Here is an 18,371-nt window from a genome sequence, read left to right as displayed (position 1 = left end):
GAGCAGGGTGAGATAAAATCCCTTAAAGGTATGCAGGAATGCCAAGATCGTGCGCAGGGAAATAGAGATAAAACGCGGATAATCCTCGCCGCGTTTCGAAAGGCCTGTAAGGCGGTTGTTGGCCTAGTCCCAGGTAAGAAATTTATAGCATTATATGCAAGCCGTATGGGATGACACATGTAGAAAGCACAAGGTAGTAGGGTTGAGGGAGACTATTGAACGCCTCCTTTCTTTCGGTCCGGCGTAATCTAAACCTCGACTTAGATGTCTAAGAGCTTCGAAGCTCAATCAACTGTGAGATGGGTTGATATTATGCACGAAACAAACTTTAGCTCGTATTAAATTGAACCTTTATTTAGCATTACAAACGACCTGTAGCTCTATTTATGGCGTGACAGCCAGTAAGTATCCGTATAACCTTACCTACCAGGTTGTTCAATAAGTTTTGTCGTTTGATAAGAAAAACACATTTTTTTTAATACACTTTATTATTCAGTATAACCTCCCTGAACACTTATACACTTGCTCCAACAATCCTCCAATCTGTGGATCCCAGCCCTGAAGTGAGAATCCGGAAGGTCTGTAAAATACGCTTCAAAAGCCATTATGATCTCTTCATTTGATGAAAAATGATGATGGAAACAAATGGAAGTCGCTGGGGGCCAAAACTGGCGAATACGGTGGATGCTCCAACAATTCAAATTATAATTTATGGATTTTAGCCATTTTTAAAATGATCTTGTGATACGGTGCATTGTCTGGATGAAAAGGGATTTTTTTCTTCTGCAAACCGGGTCTTTTTTTACGATTTTTTCCTTCAACTGATCCAAAAGGTTGCAATAATATTCAGAATTAATTGTTTCACCAGTTTGCAAGTAATCCATAAACAAAATTCCTCTCGCGTCCCAAAAAACTGATGTCATAACCTTCTTGGCCGATTTCCGGACACGAACTCGTTTCGAAGCCGAACAACCAGGTTCACACCACTCTTTAGCCTCTTGATTTGATTCATGGTGATAGACCCAAGTCTCATCCATAATGGTGAATCGACGCTCAAAATCCACTGTATCCTTTTTAATTGGACCGTTTTAATATTGCTGAGAAAGTCGCATTCGAATGTGCTTTTGTTCCATTGTTAGCAAATGCGGTCCCCATTGTTTTCTAAAACCCAAAATTTCACTTAAAATATGGCTCACACTGCCTAATGAGATGTGTTGAGCCTCTACTAAATCTCAGTCCATCGACGATCTTCCAAAACCATATCCTGTACTTTCGCTATGATTTCTGGTTGGTTTTATGCGCTTTTTGGACGTCCTTCGACGTGGATCGTCTTCAAAGCTTGTACGACCACCTTAAAATTCAGCAACCCATCTTTCTACATATTGTTCTAATTGTAAGTCAATAATCATTATACACTTTTAACATTCGTTCGTGAATTTCTTTTTGTGCTACACCTTCGAAAAATATTAATTTTATCACTGCACGATATTCAATTTTTTCCATTGTAAAAAAACAGTAAATGGCTTGTAAACCAAGAATGAGGTGACAGATTGAAATGAAACTTCATGAACTTTCATTTACATATGAAAAGTGTACCAACAAATAAATTTTGCGCTAGTAGCAAAGCCCTCTGTTATCGAACGACAAAACTTATTGAACAATTTGGTAATGTTGCGGAAAAGTTAAAGGCACTCGTTTTATTCTAGGCCACAATCTGCCTTGAAACAGCTAACTTCTTTTTAATTAGTTTCTAAGCCATCATGACCAATGTACTACTTTAAGTATATGTATATCTTTCGCTACTTTAAGTATGACTTTCTCAGCAAGTATGTATACAGTTGTGATCGGGAAATTTATTTCCACCAATGGTACAGTTTGAAATAATTATTACTAAATTATTGTAAATTTGTTTTTCATAGAAACTAGTTATTAAGTTAACTAAAAACTTGCGAAAATGGTCATATAAGGAGCGTTCCAAAGTAAACAGGACTTTAAAAAAATACAGAATAAATCATTTTTTCGGCTAAATCAATTTATTTTATTCAAAATAGTATCCTTCTGCTTCAATACAACCTTTTGGACGGTCCCAAAGCGAACGAGTGTTCTAGCTCGTTGGCCGGTATGGCCGCCAATATGCCGGTGCCAGCCTTTGGAATGGCCTCTACGTCTGCATAATGCTTTCCTTTCATGGGCAAATGTATTTTTCCGAAAAGGAAGAAGTCGCACGGTGTCATATCAGGTGAATACACAATATTGTAAAAGAAGTTTTTGTCCTTTTTGACCTCTTTAATGATGACCTTCGAATGTTGGATTCTGAGTAATTTTTGGTCGACGTCAATTTGTGCGGAACAAACCATGCACATACCTTTCGTAAGCCCAAATGTTCGGTGAAAATGCGATAAATCGATGTTTTGGAGATGCTCAATTTCATTTCCATGAATGTCAATGATGATTTCGGCAGATTTTTGATGAATTCACGCACAGTTTCGATGAAATTTCCGGTGATCACGGATTTTTTTTGGCCCACATGTTGATCGTCATTTATGTCCTCACTACCACTTTGAAAACGTTGAAACCACTCGTGCACTCTGCTACGGGATAGGCAATCAACGCCATAAACTTGTTTCATCAATTGAAACGTTTCGGTAAAAGTTTTACCAATTTCAAAACAAAATTTAATGTCGGCTCTTTGTTCGAAGCTCATTTTCGCACCGATAACACAAACATACCGACACTTATAACGCAGTAACTTCACTACCAATCGATGAAATGTCATGAAATTCTCACTGGAGGATCGATAAAGATAGCAGATTCTAACGCACCAGTCGACATATAGATGGCGCTAGATTGAAAAAAAATCATGTTTACTTTGGAACGCTTTTTGTACATACATACATCCATAAATATTTACATATAAATACATATACATATATGTATTAATGATGCTGCAGTTTATAATAACACTTTACCTGCAATTCAGGAAAACTTTGTCGCACAATAAGAGCCCATAAATTGTATAAAACAGAAACAGTTAGTATCATTAACCAATAGAAATAAAAGTTTTCATCTGGATTAACAACAGATCGCCGCTTTTGCAAAAATCGACGCCGACGTTTTGTACTTTTATTAGATTCTCCAAAGGCGCTCTCCGACCCAGTGTCTTCGACCGTTTCCTGAAATTAAAGATATCGTTATTAATTCATCAATATGAATTACTTCGCTTTGCATCGGACATTTGCTTTGACGGGTATGCTCGATATGGCTTTTGAATTAGTTCGTTCACATCGAGGCGAAACAAAGCAAATCCAAACTAAATGTTGCACAACTCTCATCTTTTAAGGGGGTATTCTGGTCTAGGATTTTGAAAAAATCGATTTTTTTGCATATTTTGAAAGTTTAGACTTTCTAAAATATGACCTTGGAAGGATTTTTCGAAATTCGACTTAGTTTCGGCGACACAGCCGATTTTGTGACGTGGCGTCCGTGTTCACTAGAATTGTCTCCTAAACTTTAAACGCGTTTCTCTCGAAACTACTTTTTTTGAGGTGGTTGACATGATATCTCAAGTTCTACTGAACCGATTTCTTTGAAATTTGTATTCTTTATACAATGCTCTATCGTGTCTGCCTTGGATTTCCAAAAATTTTGATTTGAAGTATTTTTAAAAAATTCGAAAAGGTCGAAAAAATCGTTTAATTTTTTTTTTTTTGAAGTCGACGCCAGTTTGTTATTTTTTTTTTTTTTTTTTTTTTGAAAATGGTCAACCCGATAACGACATCCTAACTAATGAAGAATCTTCTTGTTTTTGACGATTTGTTTTTTTCTTCTTGCAATTTTTTTTATATTATTAAAATGTCAATAAAAAACATTAAAAAATTGATAGTAAAAATGTTTTTCATTTTTTTATCTTAGTTTAAAAAATGCGTAAAATTCATGGGGCTAGACCAGAATACCCCCTTAATTAGAGAGACGCATAGAAAGCAAAGTTTTCAAACTGACACACCCTTTGCTTTCTGCGCTTCGTTATCTAAGTAGGAATTGTCAAGCAAAACGAAGAAAGTTTTATGTGAATCGGTCATAATTCCCAAAGGAGTGACTTGAAAGAAAAAATCATTGTAAGTTTGTAATGCCACGATCGAAAGAAGCTTTATTTACAATTACTGTTTAGGATTATTTACATTAGTTTTAAGTTTATTTTTTAATAATATAAGTCTGATTTAGCAATACTGTCTTCTCTAAGCTTTCTATTTTTTATCTTTCTTTTATCATTCATTTATGTTTGTTTTTATCTGTGTTTATTCATATTTATAAGCTAGGGTCTTTTAAATTTCGTTTCCGTTTAGTTTGAGTCTTATGGCGAGTGAACGAAATCAAAAATACATGGTATGTTAATTGCATTTTATTTTACAGATGTAAAAATTCGTAAACTTCGTACTTATGTATATGACAGAAGAAAGCAAAAGTTAATTGTTACCTGAGTTTCTGGAATTTGCCGCGTAGAGAATCGCTTTAAAAAGGAGTCCTCCCGTTTTAATGGTGGCTTTTTCTGTATCGCTGATGATATTTGGACAGTTGTTCTGAGCTTCATCCATCGCTGATTGGATCGATTCCTATTTTTTCAAATATTATTCTGTAGTGTTCTTAGAGTTAAAATTACATAATCACTGCTAAAATATACACATACATGTGTATATATGAATATAATTAAGTCTGAATATGCAAAATTAAAAATTAATTAAATTTAAGCAAAAACCGCACTTCATACTTTACAATTTCATTATAGCCTTATAAATTCTATTCAAATATTCAACTATTTCAAATGCGTCTTTCTCCGATTTATAATAAACTAACAGCCCGCCCTGGCTTCACACGGGGATTAAACAATCATTTCAAAAGTTATAAATTTGTATACACTCTCAGTACAGTACTACCAACCTAAAAAAAAATAATTCTCCAAATCCTTCGACGCGCGCAGTTTAAATTCAAATGTCACCTTATTTTTTGGGCACTTTCTCGTTTTTGCGTTTGGTCCTTAAAAATTAGTTAAATGAAGGAAATACGGATATGAAAGTATATTTTTTTGTATTATTATTTTTTTTTTATTTTTGTAAAAAGGCCTTTCTATATTTTTCTTTCTCTGCTCCTGAAAAATAATTTAGAGTTTCCCTGTAAACGATATTTGGTGTTAATTTATTTTGTGGCAGCAATATAAATTGATTTTCAGGACCTTTGAAAACAGACCAACATACAATTGGCCATGAGTAAAACATTCTTTTCGTATGTCAATCCCTAATAATTCGAAAGTTTGGCCTCGGGTCTTGTTTGTAGTTGGAGCGAAAGATGTTTTAACTGGAAATTTAAGCCGTTTAAATGGGATTGGCAGATTAGTTGGGATCATCGCAATCCCCGATATATGAGCTAGTTGACCAGCTTCTGGGCCGGTGATAATGGTTGCTATTAAATTAAATTGTCCTTCAGTTCCATAATAAGCAGCCGTGTCCCGTTGCATATGCTTGAGGAACTTAAATTCCTCAAAAGCAAAATTGGAATTCCTTCCCCATGTTTAAGTAGTCGCTATGGATATTCGCCATCGGTGATTCCATGAAGATGAGCTCTCATATTCGTCCGTAAATTTATATTTTCAATCGAAGTCCATAAGGATGACGATATTAAGCATGCTTTGATGGCATCTGCTCGCGTACCTCTGTTAATGACAGGAGAGTCTGTCACCAGCAAATACAAAAGTTATCCCACCTATGAGAGCAAAGGAGTGTCTAAGGTCTTTTAATGTTCTGTCCACGGCCTCTATATGTGCTTTTTAGCTCATGGTGCATTCATCCTACATAATCAGTGAGACGTCTTGCAATAGTTAACCAAGAGGCCCATTTTTGCGGATAGAACATATTGATTGCTGTTCAAGATTTATGGATAACGGAAGTTTAAAAGATGAATGAATAGTTGTCATCCTTTAAAAAGGTTGCAGCAATGCCGCTACTGTAAAACATGGCGGTGGAGGGGTAATTTTGTGGGGTTGTATGTCCGCTGCAGGTGTCGGTGAGCTGGAATTCATAGACGGCATTATGGACAAGAAATATTATATGGAAATTCGGAAGAGAAATGTAAAAAAAGTACCGAAAAGTTGAAATTGCCAGAGTCATTCACAGTTCAACACGATAATGACCCGAAGCATACGGCTTTTGATGTACGCATATGGCTGGCACATCGCATAAAACATACATTACCGCATCCCCCTCAATCGCCCGATCTTAATCCAATAGAACATTTGTGGGAAGAGCTAGATAGGCGCGTTAAGAAGCGAGCAATATCAATAAAAGCTGAGTTGAAGGTGGCACTAATGGAGGAATGGCAGAATATTGGCGCAGAAACGACACAAAAATTGGTTTCATCAATGTCAAACCGGCTGGAAGCAGTCATCAAGCAAAGGGGCTTGGCCACAAAATATTAATTTTATATGTATATAGTTTGCTACTTTGTCATTGTTTTTTTTTTTGTATTTTTATGTAGTGCGCCAATACTTTTGTTTCGCTAAAATTAGCACTTTTTTCTTTTTATAACTACTGTTAAATAAATATAAGAGATAATTAAATGAATTAAAGGAAATATAACTGATAATTACTCGTCCTAACTAAGGATTTTTTTGTATTCAAAACTTATTTTATAAGTGGTAAAAAACAGTAGTAAAATCAAATTTTCTTGCTGTGTCAATACTTCTGTTCATCACTGTATATGTTTTACACTTATATTTTTAACTTTTAATTAATAATTTAAATTTAAAAACGGACACGCTGATCATTTAAATACTATATATTTAATAGAGTCTCTGACGTTTTCTGGGAGCCATCGTGTGTAACCGCGGCAAATTTAATATACCCTGTTCAGAGTATAAAAATAGTGCGAAAGATTTCAACATTCATTGGTTTAGTATCTTACTAACTTATATTTTAGGCCGCAGACTCCCTTGGTCTCAATAGTATTTTTCGAGATATCAGTATTAATATAATCAACCTAATTAATGAGATACATATATGTACATATGCGATATAAACTCAACCAAGAAGGCTAGATTCATCCTAAGCAATTTTCAGGTTGAGGTTTTCGATTAATGACGTTTTGTAGGCGTAGCAATAGTTCGATTCTGCCTCTCCTCATAGTGAAAGGAAACGCAAGTTACAACTTGCACAGATGGACAGACGGGCAGACGGTCTCTTGGATTTCAACTTGTCTCATCATCCTGAACTTTATATATTCATATCTATCTCGATTAGTTTTAGATGATACAGAGTACCGATAGGTGAACAAAACTATGATTCTCTGCAGCAACATGTTGAAAGAGTATAAAAATGTAATGAAATATAAAAATTAAATAATATTCATAAATACGTTATTAATTTAGTTGTAATAAAATCGAATTGAGCTTGCGTTTTTAAAGATTTTATCGGATGTTACATGTGTAATTCTTGTGAGACAGCAATTTATCTGAGAAGCCTGGCGAAAAAATATATGTACATCAATAGAGAAGAGAAGACCTGACTTTCATCCACGACAGTCGGATCTAAGTAACCGAAACGCACCCGGATTATTATCCGGACACGGACTGTCAACTCGGCACCATTCCTCGAAATTCCTTCACAACAATAACCTGAATAATACTATAGGTAATAAATGATAAATAAATTACCATTGGAGCGAAGTGAACCACCAATAAAATTGAGACGAGTGTCGAAGTTATCAGCTATTCTAACTTCTGAGAACATCACAAAAATCCAACTGACGTTCTTATGGAGAACTGTAAGTGTTATAATATTAGTCCGAAAAGAATTCAAGTATTGACTACTCTTCCGTTGGATTGGACTATAAATATGAGATGACGCGAATTCAAAGTCTCGAGAAAAATAGTACAAGCGGCTAAAAATGTTATTTATATAAAAAACAATACACTTATTTACCCGGCTCATTTGATTAAAGAATGAACTTACAACGCTTAACTGATAAAAATAAACTTAGTTATTAACTAAAAAGTTTGGCGATACATTTTATTATAAAATATGTTCATGGACTTAATTTGTATGTTCAAGTGGACAATACGGGGTCCACTTGACTTGATCTTGCTCATTATATTCTGTAGAAACATATTTCGAGACATTATTTTGATTTTGACTAAGACAAAATCTAACCAAATCAATAAAGGCTTTTATATAAATGTAAAAATATCAATTATATTTATTAACAAATTTTTAGTTGTTATCGAAAATACTTACCAGTCAGCATCCAGGTCCAAATTTTTTTCGCTGATATCTGATTTGCTGGAATAATAATACAAATTTTCTCGTGTATTATTTTTATTATATTAAATCAAAATAATATATGTACATAATATATTTATATATAATATATGTTCAATTTATAGTGAGGAAAGTTTGATCGCCATTCAATTGAGACTGTCCAGAAACGATTTTTTTACATATGGCTCAAAGAGCTCACGACTTCCGGTCTTAGACCAAGTATCCTCTGGGTAGCCAAAGAACATCCGTTTGCAAGCGAGCTAAAGTAAGAAGACCACCTTAGGGTTGTGCTTTGGGTTCGAGACCCGCCACGTAAATACGCATTCAATGGAAAGGAAGAAACAGCGTTGACACCAACAACAACGTCAGCCTCGAAATCCAACACAAAATAACTCTTGCCAACAGATGCTACTTCGGACTGAGTAGGCAATTGAGAATTGGTATTTAAGTATGCTTTGCCCAATCCACAAAAAAGGAGACCCCACAATCAGCGCCAACTGCCGTAGGATAAGCTCCTCAACGTCGCATATAAGGTTCCATCGAGTGTATTGTGTGAAAGATTAAAGCCCACCATCAAATAACTAATTGGACCTTATCAGTGTACCTTTAGGCCTGGAAAATCAACAACTGACCCGAAATTCACCATATGCCACATCTTGGAAAAGACCTGTGAAAAGAGAATCGACACGCACCACCTCTTCGTCGATTTCAAAGCTGCTTTTGACAGCAAAAAAAGAAGCTGCCTGCCGCGATGACTAAGTTTGGTATCTCCGTAAAACTAATATGGCTGTGTAAACCGTTGAGCAACACAAAAAGCTTCGTCAGGATATCTCTTGCCAACGGTACTACTTCGGACTAAGTAGAAGTAAAATCCTCTCTTGACGAACAAAAACAAAACTCGATAAGTCACTCAATATTATTCCAGTCCTGCTATGTGGTGCAGAGGCATGGACGATGACAACATCTGTTGAGTCGACGTTACGAGTTTTCGAGAGAAAGGTTCTGCGGAAGATTTATGGAGATATACGACGACATTTAAATAGTTCAGCGAACCGCTTACGCGATTATAGCCGAGTTAACAACAGCGCGCCAGTCGTTTCTTCTTTTCACTACGTGGCGCCAATTGGATATTCCAAGCGAAGCCAGGTCCTTCTCCACCTGGTCCTTCCAACGGAGTGGAGGTCTTCCTCTTGCTCTGTTTCAGAACTGGAGTTTTTCGTCCATTCGAACAACATGACCTAGCCAGCGTAGCCGCTGTCTTTTAATTCGCTGAACTATGTCAATGTCCTCGTGCATCTCATACAGCTCATCGTTCCATCGAATGCGATATTCGCCGTGGCCAACGCGCAAAGGACCATAAATCTTTCGCAGAACCTTTCTCTGGAAAACTCGCAACGTCGACTAATCAGTTGTTGTTATCGTCCAAGCCTCTGCACTAATCAGAACAATAGATTTCATAGATTTTTTATTACATACCATCTATGAAAATTCCATAAAGCTTTACTTAAAAAGCCGAATATCTCGAGAAGTATAGCTATTTTGCCCTAGGATCTTTCTTGTAGCTAACAAAATTTTCTACAAGTTTGTCAGATACATTTTTACTATAACTCTTGTCATTTACGAGATAAATACAAAAAAAATGGGAATTTCGTGGAAAAATCAGGTTTAGAGTCCCTTACTACCTCGCCGGTGTGAGTTTCGCCTTTGTCGCAATGGGCACTTTTGTAGAGTGTTCAATTCTGAGGAATATGTGTCTGAAGTAAAAGCGAGGTCATAAATTGCCTCTGAGCTATAGAAATTTAAATATAAAAATTCACGATTTTCAATGAAAATTTTTACATGCATTGGTCCAGTCCTTGGTGTTAATATTAAGAACCCAAATTTTCAGGAAACTTTTTTATGGTATCTCCAAAGGAATTTCATGAGGGGATTGAAAAAAAATGAATAGTTATTTGTGGTATGTACTTGTATGTACTCGATGGAATTTCAATTATACATACATATGTATTTGAAATAGAACACACGTGCACGAGTAAATCAGTGTTTAAGGGATGATTTACAAACCGAACGCAGTCGATCATTTCAATCATTGAAGCATGAGTATGCATCATTTCGGATATTTTCTGCTAATACGAACGTTCATAAACAAATCATGTACTATGAGCTGATCGCTAGTGATTCAAAATTGTTCTCTATCGCTGATTTGAAGACAAACGGTTCGATTCGTGTACATTAACCGAACTGACAGAATCAAACAGAGTAACGGATCAATACCCGATTATGAACAAAAATTTATTACTCGTTGCAGTTCTCTGATGCAGACCCATTTAAATATGTACAAATACAGATTATATCTGGAACGATTCCCAAACTTTACTAGCCTGCCGCCACCTCCCTGTAGTGGAATCGCCCCTGCTGGATAACACATTCTTCTGTTACTTGGCCATACTGGTCCAAGTCGAAAAATCTACACACTACAATATTTGATGATACTGACATCTGCCAGTTGGACATTCGATACGAGAACGATCCTGCGCGCAACCTATTCGTGATTTCACTAGACACCACTACGAATCCTCGTCGTTCAGGAGACAAAACCTTGATGCATTTCTAAATTCCCTAGCCAAAGGAAACCACTATCAGTATTGATTGGAAAGGACTTTCTTATCGACTTCAGTTTCAATAGAAATTTGCGCCGTCTATGATCATATCTGGTTATGATTTCAATAGTTTCAGCGTAATTTTTAATCGTATTGACAAATTCATCGTTCGAAAAGCAATCAGTGACTATACCCATTATTATAACTACCCATCCATGATTTAATTTACTTACTTTTGTGTGGAACTTTTAAAGTCGGAATAATGAGCATTACTATCATTATCATTGATACTTCCATGTTGTTGCGTTTTTCTTATAGTGCCAGTTCGTTCCCGCTCGGAGCTACTCGTACCAGATGGGCTCACGATATCTGTGTCACTATTGCATTCGATTCCATGGCGATCTTTGGAGACTGACATTGCGTTTTCGGCCGGGTCCGCCTGCAACAAACAATATAAAACTATTGTTACATATATTCTATGAAAAGGTATTTAGTAAGTATGTTGACATACCATTTGTAAGACAGCAGAAGAAGAAACCGCCGCACCTGTGCTGCCGTAGTTGAGTTGCGAATGGTAACCGCTCGAAAGAATTTTTTTGTGTGCTGATGCGTGCGCGCGATACGCACTCACACTCAATTTCATTGTGACATGAATGCAAGTTCAACATAACAATATTAAATTTAATTATTAAACGGCAATTTCGCCGAAATAAATTGATTCTGCAAACCAAATACATATGTTGTACAGCCAAACAGTTTTGTGGTGAAGCTACAATAATTGGCAGTTACTTATTTCTTCTGCAACATATAATAGTGCACAGTTTTTATACATAAGGCCTCTTACAATGATGGATGAACCGCTCCTGTAACAAAATAAGAAACATTAAAATACATAAGTATATTTTAGATACACGAACCAAACTTCTATTATATCTTTATATACACATGTACAAACACTGCACTTTATCAGGTCGGTACATTTAAGGTTGCAAATCTACCAAACCATTTCTGTCAAAACAAAAGATGTTACAATTCTAAAAGTATTATCGATTATTAACGAAACTATTTTCTACTAAATAGAACAACAGCAAGTCAGGGATAGCCTTAAATGCAGTGGCGGATTAACGTATAAGCACTACAAGCACGTGCTTGGGGCCTCTGTTCTCCAGGTTAGTTTTTTTAAGATATCTTCGTGTATTTTTTCCCAGCTGTCCTTAATTGCCCTTTTCAGTTCTAAAACACTGCTAAATTGGCGACCATTTTTATAAACGTCTCTTGCCAGAATACCCCAAAGGGTTCTCCAATAGAAGTAAAAAAACGGTCTGGACTGCGTAACAGGCCATTAATTATTTTGCAAATCCCAATTACCAGTGAATACCACGCGAGGACGTGGATAGCTACGTTATCCTGTTGAAAAATTGGATTCTGCCTTGATGAAGTCCTCCAGAAATGAATTAATTCTGAGTTCCAACATGTCATCGTGTAGATTTCGCTATTCATTTTTGTTGGAACATTGCATATTCTGGATCTTCCATAATAAGAGAAGGCTGCCCAAATCATAACACTTCCACCACCAAAGTTCCTGCTCATCCTTGGTTCCTCCTTTGCTTTCAAATCATGCCAAAAGTAACTTAATCCATCAGGACCGTCGAGATTGAATTTTTTCTCGTCAGAAAAAATTAAATTTTTCCATTCTGACGTCCATTTCATGTGCGTTTTTGCGAACTGCATCCTTGCATCCTTGTGGGCTTTTGTCAGTGCCGGAGCTTTAGCTTGTTTTTTATAAACAACGTTTTGTGATGTGTTTAAAATTTTCTGGACACGACGTTTTTTAATGGGAAGATCAAGTTCCGCTATAATTTGTGAAGCGGTAAGCTTTTGTTTTGTTGCGAGGTCCTTAATTTGAACTTTTTGGCGCTCTGTAATTTTTTTGTTACCTTTGGTTTTTTTCTTCTGACCATTATTCTTGCCCATTCTTAAGTAATTTCTAATAACTTTCTCGGATCTCTGAATTTTTAAAGCAATTTGAACATTACTCATGCCGTTTTCTTTATGTGCCGTTATAACGGCTTTCTCTTCACTTGACAAGTAGGGAAAGCCATGCCGTTTAAAGGGTATAAAAAAAACAAAACGTAATAACTTAAATGAACCCAATAAATTATGCAGTGTCAGTTGTAATATTTTTTCTAAAAAAATACAAATTACCTCTTTATTTCTTTGTAAAATGACTTTTACCACCTTTTCGGCTCAACGAAATGCGTACTGAAATTGACACTGATTACCTCTTTCCACTAAAAATTTTTTAAGTATGATATATGTATGTACATATGTATGTAGACTAATAACATTGAAAAAATAAATGGTTACGAAAGCAAAATGCAAAATATTCGCAGAAAGCATAAAGTACCGTAGCAATTTTCAGAATAACGTTAAATAATAGGAACTACTAGCCATTCGGCTAAACGAACTGCGCTCACTGTAGAACAACAGCAAGTCAGAGATTGCCTTAAATGTGCTCCGGAGCAAAATGTAATCTGGTTTTTTTTTTGTGGATCCTTAAGCAGTCTTTTTTCTTTAGTTTTAATAGATTTAAATATGGAAAAGTAGTAGCAGATTTAACTCGTAAGTAACGCTCTTTCTAATAATGGCAAGAAATTTATAGTGGAAAATAAGTGAAGTATGGCAGATGTTCGAACTGGTACATACATACATATGTATGTGCAAAATGTAATATTTTTAAATTAAAAATTTCATTCAAAACATCGTTGACAAATTTAAGACACATGTCAAAAATAGGCATCTACAGTGGAACTACCCGCCCAATATTATCTTCAAATGATAATATTTTTAAATTCGAATGTTAAAAACATAAGTATCTTCTTTATATAAGTTTAGTCGTTTTAAGAAGTAATCAGAAGCTGTAACTGCTTAAGGAATTTAAATTTTAAATTTTGAAAGCGTATGTGAAGAATTTCAAAACAAATATAGAGTACAAAAGACTTTATATTGGGTTGTCAAAAAAGTCTTAAGGTATTTTTATTGAATTTTTTTTTTATTGAAATTGAAATGAATTTTTGATGACTCATGCCCAGCTCTTGACCGATGCTACGTCTGCTACTATCCCGGTCTCTTTCGACCAATTCAGCGATTTTATCGCAATTTTCGACGACAGGCCTTCCGGTGCGTGGCGCATCTTCGACCACCTCTACACCAGAGCGAAAACGTTGAAACCATCGTTGTGCGGTGGAAATAGAAACTGTATCGGATCCATAAACTGCACAAATTTTATTGGCGGCTTGGGATGCATTTTTGCCTTTATCGTAGTAGTACTGTAAAATATGCCGTATTTTCTCTTTATTTTGCACGATATTTGCGACGCTATTAACTCACGAACGACATAAAAGAAACGACATCAATCAAACAAGTATTCGCGCGTGAAATGAGCTTTCCAAAAAGGTATAGCATGACCCGATGCGACGAATAAAACTAGAACTACGCGCTTTCAGCGCCAACTAGCGAAAATACCGCAAGACTTTTTTAACATACTAATATTTTCATTGATTTAAAAATAGCAATCACTGAAATCACAAACCAAACACAACATGTAACATAAAAGTAAACATAAAGTTGACACAAAGTTCAATCATAATTTGAGATTAGTGCATAATAGTTGACAAATATTATCGATGCATTGCACAGAACGATGCAAGATTTAAACGGTTTTCTTAGTCCAATAAGATTAACGGAAGTTTAAACAATCGTTCTTATGGTGAAGTATTGAAACTATATGATTGAACAACATTTTCTGAACAATTGCTAGATATTGGGAATCATAGAATAGAACTGCAACCAAATATGCAACGCATTAAACTACGCATTGCCAGACAATTTCTGTACTGCAATTCACAAATTGAAAGTACTTTTCCTGGAAATAAAAAAGATATGCCTTGGATCATAACTTTCTCAGTAATCGGGTCACCATAGCCGCCACAAATGAAGAAGATGGCGAAATTAATTTCCAGATAGAATACTGTTGCCAAGCGATGCCTGTAAATCTATCGTTACTGTTAGTGATGAAAATGAAAACGTCTATTTTAAAATAGTATTTCAAAATTCTCTAGATATACCCTCAATGTCTGAATATGTGAGTTATTGTTCGGTTGAACATTGGTTCACGTATTATTTCTCAGCATAATTTCAATCAACCTATATAATGCAATGCAACGATACACGTTAGTAATCAAAAAGATCACAGGAAATATTAGTGAAGCAACTACTTTAGAACGGAGTGACGGTCCTGTTGCCGCCGATTTTTACAGTAGTATTGGAAAACTATCAAATCTATTTGAGCTCGACCAAGAATAGCATCCAACTATTAATACTCGTATAATTGTTTAAAATTAAGAATGATCTACTATAGATACTTCATTAAATGTTATCAATAATTATTATGTTTAATTATTACAAATTACGATAATGTCTTCGTCTGAGCTTATCTTTTCCTTACTTGTTACTCATAGTTTATAATGAGAGGGAATATTTATAACGTCCGTTATTTAACCTCCGGATAAGTAAATGTATAAACTTCGATATTTTATTTTAATACCGAAAGACACTTTTTTAACTCGATCACTCTTGAAAGACGTATTGTCTCAAAATCGATGAATTCACACAAAATTACACAACCTGAACAAGTGAATCTGCTATCTTTAATGATGGTCCAGTGAGAATTTCATGACATATCATTAATTGGAAGTGAAGTTATTGCGTTTTAAGTGTCAGTATGTTTGTGTTATCGGTGCGAAAATGAGCTTCGAACAAAGAGCCGACATTAAATTTTGTTTTGAAACTGGTAAAATTTTTACCGAAACGTTTCAATTGATGAACAAGTTTATGGCGATGATTGCCTATCCCGTAGCAGAGTGCACGAGTGGTTTCAACGTTTTCAAAGTGGTAGTGAGGACATAAATGACGATCAACATGTGGGCCAATCACCGGAAATTCCATCGAAACTGTGCGTGAATTCATCAAAAATCAGGCGAAATCATAATGAAATTCATGGAAATGGAATTAAACATCTCCAAAACATCGACTTATCGCATTTTGACCTAACATTTAGACTTACGCACAAATTGACTGACGACCAAAAATTGCTCAGATCTAACATTCGAATGACACTTGTGACCGATTATTTGACCAAAAATCACATTTTAATGTAAGAATATGTATATTGTGTTGTACTCAAATGGCTAAAGGCAATTGAATCAGCATATCTCTGTCGTCCAATTTAACTGACAGTAGATAATCTTATGATTGACAAAATTACATGCTTTCAGCTACAATATAATGCATTAATACATATGTACATTAGGGTGATTCAAAAAAAAATTTTTTTTTTCAATTGGTACTCGCAAAAATAGGTTCCTAGACACCTCTAAGAAAGCCTCTCCAAATATGAGTTTTTAATTGTAACGGAAAGGTCCTCCGCCTAACGGTTTTCTATTTTTTCTTATTATCAGATAGAAAAATTTATATCTCGCTTCTAACAACTTGAAAAAATATCTTGTTAATTAGGTTTTGTAGGAAATTGAATGCTCTAAAATATGGTCTCTTATGATTTTTTCGTAAACCCAACCGTTTAAAAGATATTAACGGTTGAAATTTGACTATTTTTGGAAAAATTCTTTATTTCTTATTAATTTTATAACTTAATGAAAAAAAATTATTATGAATGATGAAACACATAGTTTTGTAGGAAATTTACTGCTCTATAAAAATGGTATACTATGATATTTCGATTAAGTTAAGCGTTTACGAGATATTCATCGTCAAACATCAATGCATATTATGGTGGATCAAAAAAATTTTTTTTTTTCGTTTGGTACTCTGAAAAATACGTTCCTAGACACCTCTAAGAAAGAATCTCCAAAAATCTATTCATAATACTTTTTTTTCATTGAGTTATAAAATTAATAAGAAATAAAGAATTTTTCCAAAAATAGTCAAATTTCAACCGTTAATATCTTTTAAATAATTATCATTTTAATAATTATTCATCTTTTTATGTTGAATTCTTCAATTTCAATTCAACCCGGTGGAGTTGAAAACCGTGATAGAGGTATTAATACGGCGATTGCAGAAACATAAAAACCAAGTTGAATCGGTATGTAATTCATTCGTACAATGATAATAAAAATAAATAACAACCATTTAGTTTGAGGTTTACACTCTTGAATCAGGAGTCCTGCTTGTTTATATGTATATGATGATTTACCTTACAATATTTATTTGATTATTTCAAAATCAGCCGATTTTTGCTGTTTCGTTTCTCTCTTTTCCCAACACCGACACCTTTATATTTAATAGAAAGTTCTCTTCCAATTTAATTTTCGTTTTGCCGATCCTCGTGCTAACAGGCGGTCTAAAAATAGTTTTATAAATGATCAACCAAAAACTTTTTTATTTCAACATTAGCAAGTAATCGCAGAAAAAATTGCTGAGATTTAGTTTTTTTTCAATTTGTTATAATTATTTTACAAATTACTCTTTATTATAATACGCTCCAATGCCCTCAGAACATCATTTATATTGGTAGCAATGGTTAAAGAATTTCATTTCATTTATTTTAAATATTATTTTAAAAGGATCAAATTTTATTTGACATACTACTCTATAGCATGAACTGTTGTGGTGTAGACCAAATAATTTATTTTAACCGCTAGTGCCTTTTAGTAGATGTAATTGGTATTTAAGCCTCTTACATATTGTTTCATTAAGAATTTAGACAATATTAGACATATCATAGTTGAATCGTAAAGATAACAAAAAATACGAAACCCTTTTTAATATTATTACTTTTGTGTAACAAACCGAAAGGCATCGGAATAAAGATAATCACTTTAATTAGTCTGCTACTTTTATACTAATAAGAAAGTAAGAAGACGGATAGAATCTTCAGTAATATTCAGTCTGCCAAATACAAAATACAAGGTCAGTAAGTTATGAATGAATGAAAATTGTGCGTAACTATGACGAAAGCTCTATAGTGGATATATGTATAGTAAAAGCAGTGCATTTTAATGTGCAAGTGACTATAGCCATTTACATGTATTTTAGCACCTTGGAGGGCTTTTGGATAGCTACAGATGTAATTTTTGCCCATTCTTCTAGCCAAACCAAACTAAATCAACTTTATTTGATACTCTTCGCGGATATTTAAGTCCAAATTGGTCCATTCATGTCAGAGCGTTATACAGGTCCATATAATGCAGACAGACAGTGTACACGTTTAGTACAAATTCTATATTAAACTATTAAGTAATATATAACCAACATTTGTTCCCTGGACACAGCAGATTACATAGAACGAGACACTTTAAATGTTCCTGAATGGTTGCAGTTACAGTTTTCAACTACACTCAGTTGAGTTGAAATTAAAGCAATTAAACTTCAAACAAAACGATTATTG

The 18,371-nt window shown here is 34.7% G+C and overlaps 1 protein-coding gene across 3 annotated transcripts in view; it reads right to left on the bottom strand.

Annotated features, from left to right (window-relative positions):
• LOC120774809 overlaps positions 1-18,371 on the bottom strand; it is a 45,618-nt gene that overhangs the window by 16,161 nt on the left and 11,086 nt on the right. For all 3 annotated transcript variants that reach the window (XM_040104607.1, XM_040104609.1, XM_040104610.1), the window contains exons 2-6: positions 11,415-11,766; positions 11,137-11,342; positions 8,280-8,324; positions 4,475-4,610; positions 2,970-3,173 (exon numbers count right to left, since the gene is read on the bottom strand). In XM_040104607.1, coding sequence (XP_039960541.1) covers positions 2,970-3,173; positions 4,475-4,610; positions 8,280-8,324; positions 11,137-11,342; positions 11,415-11,546 — 723 coding nt within the window. In that variant the 5' untranslated portion in view covers positions 11,547-11,766. The remainder of the gene's footprint in view (positions 1-2,969; positions 3,174-4,474; positions 4,611-8,279; positions 8,325-11,136; positions 11,343-11,414; positions 11,767-18,371) is intronic.

This window comes from Bactrocera tryoni, chromosome 4, assembly GCF_016617805.1.
Source record: "Bactrocera tryoni isolate S06 chromosome 4, CSIRO_BtryS06_freeze2, whole genome shotgun sequence".
NCBI classification, from domain to species: domain Eukaryota; kingdom Metazoa; phylum Arthropoda; class Insecta; order Diptera; family Tephritidae; genus Bactrocera; species Bactrocera tryoni.
The sequence above is the reverse complement of the archived record's forward strand: the minus strand, read 5'-3'. Positions and strand labels throughout refer to the sequence as shown.